At 48.6% G+C, this 10,113-nt stretch overlaps 1 protein-coding gene across 3 annotated transcripts in view; it reads left to right on the top strand.

Moving 5' to 3' along the window:
- The first annotated feature begins 341 nt into the window (after positions 1-341).
- The window catches only part of CPA2 (carboxypeptidase A2), a 25,511-nt gene continuing 15,739 nt past the window's right edge, over positions 342-10,113 (top strand). For 2 of the 3 annotated variants that reach the window (XM_040471964.1, XM_040471966.1), the window contains exons 1-6: positions 342-348; positions 3,539-3,613; positions 5,729-5,810; positions 6,482-6,616; positions 7,412-7,507; positions 9,229-9,330. In XM_040471964.1, coding sequence (XP_040327898.1) covers positions 3,549-3,613; positions 5,729-5,810; positions 6,482-6,616; positions 7,412-7,507; positions 9,229-9,330 — 480 coding nt within the window. In that variant the 5' untranslated portion in view covers positions 342-348; positions 3,539-3,548. Of the gene's footprint in view, positions 349-1,258; positions 1,270-3,538; positions 3,614-5,728; positions 5,811-6,481; positions 6,617-7,411; positions 7,508-9,228; positions 9,331-10,113 lie in introns of those variants that run through there. The other variant, XM_040471965.1, reaches the window with a different exon arrangement.

Genomic DNA, 10,113 nt, shown 5'->3' with positions numbered 1-10,113 from the left:
ATAGCCGTATTGAGATATCCTTGACCTACAATAAGCTACATATATTTCAAATATGCCACTCGAGGGGCCCCTGGGTGGCGCAGTCGGTTAAGCGTCCGACTTCAGTCAGGTCACGATCTCGCGGTCCGTGAGTTCGAGCCCCGCGTCGGGCTCTGGGCTGATGGCTCAGAGCCTGGAGCCTGTTTCTGATTCTGTGTCTCCCTCTCTCTCTGCCCCTCCCCCGTTCATGCTCTGTCTCTCTCTGTCCCAAAAATAAATAAACATTGAAAAAAAAATTTTTTAAAAAGAGATTTTATCCAGTTTAATCCAGGTTCCAGAACGATGAGGCAGTAGAAAGGACGGTGCTCTGTTCTGCTAAAAATCTGGTTCCATTGTCAGTGACAGAGAGACATAAACAGTGTTTTCTGGAGTTTTCATTACGGCCTCCATCTAAGGTTTGTGTTTTCTCCTTCTCTGATTTGTATTTGTTTTTTAAAATTACTGTTTTTGTCCATTCCAGGCAATGTTCATTCTGCTCATCTCAGGCATCGGCCTCAAATTCTCTCTCACTCTTGAGGCTCAGGACTGTGGGGTCCGGGCTTCTCTTGGATGCCTACTGCAGCTGTAGGTTCACTTCCTGTTTAAAGAACATTTTTGGGGGGTGCCTGGGTGGCTCAGTGGGTTGAGCATATGACTTCGGCTCAGGTCATGATCTCGCAGTTTCTGGGTTCGAGCCCTGCATCGGTCTCTGTGCTGACAGCTCAGAACCTGGAGCCTGTTTCAGATTCTGTGTTTCCCTTTCTCTCTGCCCTTCTCCCACTCTCTCTTTCTCTCTCTCTCTCAAAATGCTTATTTATTTTTGAGGGGGGGGGTGGGGCAAAGAGAGAGAGACAGAATCCCAAGCAGGCTCCGTGCTGTCAGCACAGAGCCCCACATTGGAATGGAACCCTCAAACTGTGAGATCATGACGTGAGCCAAAACCAAGAGCTGGATGCTTAACCGACGGAGACACCCAGGTGCCCCTAGGTTCATTTCCAATAACCTTTTCAGGAAGCGGAGAGAACTCTCAAGTCTCTGACATAGTGAATTCAGTTCATTGGATAGTACTCCCCAGCAAAAAGTCCTCTTTGTTTGAAAGCGTGTTGTAAAGGCGATAACACAAATCCTTAAGGTGGGACCTCATAGTGTGATGCATGGGTGCCGAGCTTTGGGGAGGCAGCGTGGAGATCGTGACCCGCCCCTCTTTTAACACCCACCGGAAGGCATCCTGTCCCCGACTTCTTCCATCTGGTCAGGCTCCAGTCACTCACCACAGACTCGGGGTTCTCCCCCCTGCAATATCTTCGAGCTCATCTCACACATTCCCTCCGCCACCACCACCTAGTCCAGGCGTGTCACTTGCAATCTGGATTGTTCCAGGAAGCTCCTTACTTGGCTCTCTGCTTCAAGTGTCCCTGCCCTGCAGCCCATCCCGCAAGAGTCATCATTCTTAGGACTGCCTTCCTCAATCACTTACTGGCTCAGCAACCTCCTGCCGCTCTCCATAGCTCCCTTTCCTCAGGTGTAAACTCCTTCTCTTGGACTGTGAGGTCCTTACTATCAGCTCTTCTCATAGTTTCTTCTCATATTTTACCTTTCTCACCACGCCCAGGGGCACATCTGCCCAAGTGGGGCTGGTTCCCTGCTAGGCCCAACTGTCTGTCGTGTGTTCTCCAGTTCTGTACCTTTCTCATGTTTCCCTCCCCACCAGGTCCCCCTCAGGAAATCCTGCCTTAAGACTCACTTAGCTCAGGGGCACCTGGCTGGCTCAGTCCATTAAACGGCCAACTCCTAATTTTGGCCCAGGTCACGATCTCGCAGTTTGTGAGATCGAGTCCCGTGCTCGGCTCTGGGCTGCACAGAGCCTGCTTGGGATTCTCTCTCTCTCTCAAAAATAAATAAATAAACTTAAAAAAAAGAAAAGACTCATTCGGCTCAGACCCCATTTTTCCAAGAAGCTTTTATTGATTTTCCAAGTATATTCATTTCAATTTCTATGACTACTGTTTACTTGGTAGGTGCTGGGCATGTGAGAATGAATGATGGCCTCCATTTCTTGGTTTCTCTCTTCTCCCTGACACCCAAGAGAATGAGAAAGCATGTTAATCCAGGAGTTTCTGAAACCAGACACACACACACACACACACACACACACACACACACACACACACACAGCTTTCCCCTTCAAGCAGGTACTTGAGAATTCTAACCCAGCAATGATGCAGAGGACAGACGAAATATTCCTTGTGTCTTTTTTGTGGCGTATTCTTGCTGGGCTGAACATTGTGTGAATGATTAAATGCAATAAAGTATGATTCCTAAAAATAGGTAGTTCTTTTTCTTTTGCAATGAAGAACAAAGTCAGATTAATGAAGAATTACGTTTATAGACAAGGGAAGATCACCTTTGTTTAAAAAACCCTTTGCTCAGGGGCGCCTGGGTGGCTCAGTAGGTTGAGTGTTTGACTCTTGGCTTCAGCTCAGGTCATGATCTTGTGGTTTGTGGGATTGAGCCCTGTGTGGGACTCTGCACTGTCAGCTTGGAGCTTGCTTGGGATTCTGTTCTCTCTCTTTGCCCCTCCCCTGCTCATGCTCTCTCCCTCTCAAAATAAATAAATACACATTAAAAAACAAACAAACAAAAAAACATTTGCTTAAAAATCAGAATGTATGGCATCATCTAATCTTCAAGGGAAAGCTCTGAAACATAGAACAAAATTTGGAAAGGTATACACCAAATGCTTTTCATTGGGTGGAGGAACCATGGGTGATTAAATAACACACACTTTTTAACCCAAACTTTCTATAACAAGCACTTTCATTGTCATAATCAGAAAGACATTTTCATTTTGGGAAAAAGCACAGAAACAAGGACATCAATTTGGTACAAATGCTGATGGATCACTTTAGAAAGAGTCCAAAATTGAATATTAAAAGGCCTTCTGTTTTGTTTTAATATAGAGTAAGGATGGGAATGGGCCACCTCTACAGGGAGATTCAGCAGATGTGGACTGAATGGTTGCAGCATTTCAGGGTAAACATTATAAAAATAAACAAATGAGCAAACTAATGGAATGTGATAGACAGGATGCCTGAATAATTAGCCTAAATGCTGTGCCCTTTTTTGTTATTTGGTTTTTGGTGTTTTGTTTTGTTTTGTTTTTTTTAGTCAGAGACCCAGAAAGGACTTTAACCTCAGGTCTACTAATCTGGCTTCTATCACTGGTCAGAGTTGGTGGCACTTTATGTTCGAAATCATAAATACATGATTTGCCCTTGGAATGCTCTAGCAATTTTGTTTTCTTTCCATCAAAATTTGTTATCTCATGGTGGGAATGGAAAATGTACGAATTGGTGATATCACACAGGTGGGTGTTTACGACCTTGAGAATTTGACGTGCAGGTGGGAATTTTAACATGTGGGCATTCACTTGAGTTCTTAGACTGCCTACAGATCAGCCTCAGCCATGGGCCCTATAAATAAAGTTCAGGAATGACACTCGATTCTGGACTCCGGGAAGACCCTCGACCATGAAGTTGATCTTGGTTTTTGGTGCCCTTTTTGGGCATATCTACTGTCGAGAAACATTTGTGGGGTAAGTTATGTCTTCTGGTGCCTCTTTGAACTTTGTGGCCTGATTCACAGAGTCTCACTGGATGGTGGCAGAATAAAAAGGTGTAAGTGTTCAGCATTTTCAGAGAAGTCCTCTTAGATTTGGAGAGGGGATAGTGGGAATAACAGAAATGAGTGACCAAAAAAAACAAAAAACAAAAAACAGAGATGAATGACATTTAAAGGAAAAAACAAAGTGAAATCTGAACGCATATACCTTTTTCTCTCTGTATTTACTCACATCCCTTGATGATCAGAAGGTAGGGATGATAGACATCAGTGAAAATCAAGCTGTTTGGCCTACTGTCTCAGCGCATCTCAGTAAGTGATGGGTTACTCTCCTACGACCTCCTCCCAGCCATTCTGGGCTCCATCTTCCATATCTGCCCTTCAGACCGAGTGCCCCAGCTATGGAACCTCATGAAGTCGGAGAACCGGCGCTGCAGATTTCAGCCCAAATCCAACTCTCACGGCTTTGTAGGATTCACCTTTGCTCCCAAGTGTATTGGTTCCAAGATCCTATGAAAGGTTTTAGGCAGCATTTCTTGGAGAGTGTTCCAGGGAGTTAAAGAAGTGGTCAAATAAATTTGACCCAAAGAAGTGGGTGGTCAAATAAATTTGGGAATCAGAGGGTTTAACAAACTATGGGAATTCTAGTGACTTTTACTAAATTCATATGCATTGTAAATCTATAAGAAGGGATCTAGGGTGGTACGTTTACCCATTTTTTTGATCATCAAACTCCTCCCCACTTTTCTTTTTTAACGTGCGGAGAAACTCAAAGGGTTACTATTCCTCAAAACACAGACCAGTAAGCATTAGCCCAAAGCAGTACTTTGCTCAGTACCTTCCCCTTATAAAAGAGGACTCCTGGGCGTCTGTGCACTAACCAAAAGGAATGAGACTCAAATGGAAGAATTTTCAGATCATGTGGCAGGTGGATACCTGGAGGCAGAAGAGCCTTGAAGATCTCACAGTCTGTTACTTATTTTGCTAGCGTTCACTGGAAGTTTGCACGGCACTTGGTTTCAGAAGATCCGGGTTCTGGTCCTTGTATATGGCTCTATACCAACCCTTTCCCCACTGCACAAATGCTCAGGGCAGTGACTCAGGAAGTCAGTCTACTGGGAGAAAGCGGTAGAAGGCAAACCACCACCACCGAGGAAGGGCTATACAAATCCAGATCTACTCCCAAATTTCTTTTCTAAGGATATGCGTTGGCTTGTTTTCCAACTTCTCTTTCCTGCCAAGGTGTCCTTGATATCCTTTATCAAGGATAAAGTGTGGATGGGTGCATGGAGTGAGAAGCACACCATGATTTTTCAGCGTTCTAATTGTCTTTGGCATACCCCAAGTTTGGGTCACGTGAATGGGGTTTGGAGACGGCACTCTGATACATTTCAGTTAAAGACGACAACAAAAACGTCCCAGGTCTACCCAGATGTGAATTCGATTTCTCTCACAAGCACCAAACTAATTATTCCACTTAAAAAAAAAAAAAGCCCCAACCTCATTTCTGAGAGGCAGAAAGAGTTTTCAAAGCTATTGCTTTATGACCAGCAGGTGTTATTTTAGAAATAATCATTAGCTAAAGGAAAGGTAACTTTAATGGCAAGCTTCCTGCTAGGAGTAGGTACACCTCTTAATTATTATCTAGATACCATTTCCTCAGGGGAAGTAAACTCCTCATTCTGGGGATATGGGTCAGTATACCATTTATTAGTTTCTTGATTGTCAAAGAGATTATTAACCGCTTCATTAACCTCCTTCCTATGTGCGGAGACTAACAGCAGGCGTAACGCAACAGGAAACGGTGTCCAGGGTTTGCTTTTTTTTTTTTTTTTTAATTTTTTTTTCAACGTTTATTTATTTTTGGGACAGAGAGACAGAGCATGAACGGGCGAGGGGCAGAGAGAGAGGGAGACACAGAATCGGAAACAGGCTCCAGGCTCTGAGCCATCAGCCCAGAGCCCGACGCGGGGCTCGAACTCACGGACCGTGAGAGCGTGACCTGGGTGAAGTCGGACGCTTAACCGACTGCGCCACCCAGGCGCCCCCAGGGTTTGCTTTTAAGGTCATGTCTGGTTAATATCCTTAGGGACCAGGTTCTCGAGGTCATACCAAGGAACGAAGAACAAATAAGACATCTGGTGGAATTGGAGGCTGAAGAACATCTTCAGGTATCTGTCCTACAGGGACTTTCTGTTTTGCCACATGACTACTGCACAGTTAGACATGATGATTGGATCTCTTACTTTGGACTGTGGCTCATCTTTGACATGGTGTGAAATGTTAACTCCTGGAGCCGGGGTGTGGAAAACCCAGGCTCCAGTTTCAAGTCTGTGACATCGGGCAAGTCACCTGCTTCCCCTGTGTCTCATGATCCCGTTCAGTATAATGAGGATAAACATGCCATTCTTCTATCTCAGAGGTTTATGGTACGAGTGAAAAGAGAGATCAAATGTGAAAGTTACTTCGAAAAATTGCCGAACAGCTTTAATGCGTTATTTCCCTCCTCCAATAATTTACGGTATTAATGTTCTGTTATGAAATGAATTGGATCACTTGAATGTCAACTGTTAAAAAAAACTGCCATAGTTTTAAATAATCTTTGCCTTCTGTCAGTTTTAATATCTAACCACAGGGGGGAAAAACAATATAACACATATGTTCATGCTTGGATACTTAAAAAAAAGACCCTCTTGCCATATCACAGTGACTCCATAGTGATTCGAGTCTTGTGGGCTGGAGGCAAAATGGATACAAATTGACTTCTGGAAATCTATCCATGCTGAGCTGTCCATTTCCCTGGAATGACCCATGTATTGCCTTGGCCTTTTACCCCTTCCAGCTTGATTTCTGGAAATCACCAACCATCCCAGGGGAGACAGCCCATGTCCGAGTTCCCTTTGTCAGCGTCCAGGCCGTCAAAGTCTTCTTGGAATCCCAGGGAATTGCTTATTCCATCATGATTGAAGATGTTCAGGTATTTATTCCACAGACCTTGCTGGTCCACATGAACTGAAGGTCCATCCTTTTTTCTCCTTGAATACCCTCTGCCAGGGAAAGGACCTGTGGGTGCCACAAGGGCCTTCCTGCCATCGGGGCTGCCCTGCAGAGTGGGTAGGGAGGCACCGTCCCTCTCCCGTCTGCATTTGGCATGAGTGGGATATGGTAATAAAAAAAAAATTTGAGGGAAAGGGCAAAAGGGAATCCCTGGCACGAAACATCGAGCGCAAACCGAAGCATGTTGGCTGAAGTAAATAAAAGTAAAACGTCACTCATTTAATTTAAGTTTGTTTATTTATTTAGAGAGATTGATCGTGTGCGCACGAATGGGGGAAGCGCAGAGAGAGAGGGAGAGAGAGAATCCCAAGCAGGATCCGCACTGTTAACGCGGAGCCCGACGTGGGGCTCAAACCCAGGAACTGTGAGTTCAGGACCCGAGCCAAAATCAAGAGTTGAATGCCTAACTGACTGAGCCACCCAGGTGCCCCTCATTTAGTTTTTAATTGGGGGTTAACTCAGGCCCTGGGTTCCCAGAAAGGCAACCACAGGACTGTCATCCTATATTTTCAGCATCTGGCTGGCCCCAAAGTCCCGTTAATGCCTCCTCCCCTTTCAGGGTGCTCTCAGGAAGGGGGAAAGGCGTGACCCCAGAGCCTGGAGGACCGGAAGAGGATGCTTGGACTGAGGACCGGGGTCTTAGCATTTCCTTCACAACTGTAGATGCAAACGCATGGCTATAAGCTAATCAGCAGTGTGACTGGTTTTATCTTAGGTTCTGTTGGACAAAGAGAACGAAGAAATGTTACTCAATCAGAGAAGAGAACGGAATGGCAACTTCAACTTTGAGGCTTATCATACTCTGGAAGAGGTAGGTGTTTCAAAATGAGTATCAGAGCAATGGGCCATTTTCTCCTCTGATGACAAGGCTTTTGCTTCGGCCTGGTGGGTTAATGGCAAGTATTCTCATACTATTTCCTAACTTCTCCAATTTTCTCTGGGATTTCACAGCCAGTATCAGTGTCCCTGCCTTAAGGCAGGACCTGAAGCCCACATACCCATTCCAGGAGCCATTCCATTACTTGGAACCGTCTAGGACTGTCTTCAGGGAGCACACAGCCGCTCATGCTGATGAGCCTCTCCCCTCAAGGCCCCTTGGCCGATTTCTGACCTGTGCTACCCACGAAGCCACCTGAGAGTCGTGCTTCATGGCTGGAATTGATGAAGACAGGCACCTCTGCCTGCCGGGGGAGGGTGGGGTCTCCCAGCCTGACGAATGTGCCCAGACCTCATAGCAGCCGAGGCTAGTGAGGTCTCTGCTGTCTTTTCTGTTGGCGTGAAGAATGCCCCGTTTCCTCCAGCTGGGTCACAAGCTGCCCCCTGGACACCTGGGCAGGGCCACACCGCACTTGCGTCTTTGTGACACCGAGCTTTTCTCAGGGTCCACAGGGGGTCTATTTGCACTACCTGATTTGGAGTGGGGGAATGGAGGGGAGGGGGTGACAAGACGGGGTGGGGGTGGGGTGGGGAGCTGGGGTTGGAGGGGAACAGGGAGAGGCGGGGGAATAATAGGAAAGAGCCAGGGCGGGGGAGAGGTCTGGTAGGAACTCATCCCCTAAATCACGAATTCTAAATGCAAACAACCCTGAAATCAATCGTCCCCCCTGATTTATCCGATGGCAAAAGCTGACCCGACCTAAACGCATCTGGGGACAAACTCTGCCCTGAACTGCCTTGCTACTCATTTGTTTCACCGCCGGCAATACGAACGTGTTCGAACACGGAGCCAGGCCACGTGTATCATGTGCAACACACGCTTCCCACGACCCTTCTGCTAAAGTAAAACACCAAAACGAAACGCCGCCACGGTTCTTTATTTGAAATACGCAAGGCCCCGACGGCTTTCAGACAAGGGGCTGCGAACCACTGGGGAGAGCGAGGGGAAAAGGGAGCGGAGCAAGCCAGGCGCTCCCGCGCGCTCCCCGGGCCTCGCACACCGGCGTCCGTGTCCCGCGGACAGCAGGTGCCGGCAGCGGCCGGAGGGGCTGTTTTGCCCGCCGGTCACTCTCCGGACACGTCTCACGCCCAGCCCCGGACGCAGCGGCGCAGCGTTTCCATCAGCCTCGCCGAGAGGGGCCCGAGGTAGCCGGCGGCGGACGCGCCTCACGGGCCGGCGCCCCGTCGCCCCTGGCCTGAACCCGCCCCGCTGCCTCCAAAGCCACCTTTCTGCGGGTGCCCCTGGTAGTCGCGGCCCTCCGCCAGGGAGGGCGAGGGGGGGACGCTGCCCCGCAGAGCTGGGCGGGGGGACGGCCTCGGGCAAGCCAGACAAGGGCCATTTTGTCGGAAGCACGAAACTGGAACGAGCCGCCTCCGCTGCCACAAAATGGCTCCCCCCCTCGCCGGCCCCTGCAGGCGCCCGGTGACTCATCATCGCTCCCCTCCGCTACCCGAGTCCCCCATCCTGCGGCGTCGGCCGCGCGGCCCTCTCCGGGGCCCGGAGGGAGTGGGAGTGGAGGAGGGGGGAAAAGTCGCTCACGGGGGCGTCACGTCATTCATTTGCAAATGTCTGTTTGTTCATCTTAAACACTGCAGATTTCCCAAGCAATGGATAACATCGTTGCCGAGCACCCCGGTCTAGTGAGCAAAGTGAACATTGGCCATTCTTTTGAAAAGCGGCCCATGACCGTGCTCAAGGTACACAGGTGCAGCTGTGGGTTTTCCTCCCGAGAGGCTTCTAGAATCCCGCTCCTCCCAGGCGGGCCGTCAGTCCTGGCTCTGCCTGCAGAGCGGGTCCCTTTTTTTTTTTTTTTTCTTTTCCCCCTTTTTTCCCCCTCCTAACCGGTCCTTGCTGGTTTTGAGTATCCAGCTCCCCACAACCCCCGCCCCCCCCTTTCTTTTTCTTTTTTCTCTTTCCTGCGCAAGCTGACGCAGGTCTGCAGGAGTGAATTAATGCTCTCATCTTGATAGATTCACTCGCCGGGAACCAGAGGCGAACGCGCCAATAGGAACGGAGGAAGGGGGAGGCGGTGCGGGCCCCGGGGCGAGGGGGGCAGATGGAGGAGGTGACGAGGGTCCCAGGGTGAGAGGGGTGGTGGAGGAAATGACGAGGGCCCCAGAGTGAGGGAAGGTTGGGCCCCGCGATGAGGTGGGGGCTTTGGAGAAGGTGGTGTGGGCCCCAGGGTGAGTGGGGGGAGGGGGCGAGGGGATGGACGTAGGGGGGCCGCCTTGGGGTGAGCAGGGGAGGATGGGGGAGGTATTCTGTAATTAATCAAGGTAGGAGTTCTGTACCTTGTTTCTCTTCTCTTTTTCTTTTCTCTCTCATTTTAAAAGTAAGAGATTTACAAAGAAAAAAAGCGCCAAGTACTTGCCTGAGCTGCATTTAAAAAACAGAAGCGTTCCTGCAGCGAGCAGGAGAATGACAGGGCAACTTAACTGCGCAGGCAAATGCCCAGAAAACGAAGGCTTTTCTTTTCCTTC

The sequence above is a fragment of the Herpailurus yagouaroundi genome, unplaced genomic scaffold, assembly GCF_014898765.1.
Source record: "Herpailurus yagouaroundi ecotype Mexico unplaced genomic scaffold, PumYag 100, whole genome shotgun sequence".
In the NCBI taxonomy this organism is placed as follows: domain Eukaryota; kingdom Metazoa; phylum Chordata; class Mammalia; order Carnivora; family Felidae; genus Herpailurus; species Herpailurus yagouaroundi.
Note: the sequence above shows the minus strand (reverse complement) of the source record. Positions and strands in the feature narration are given on the sequence as shown.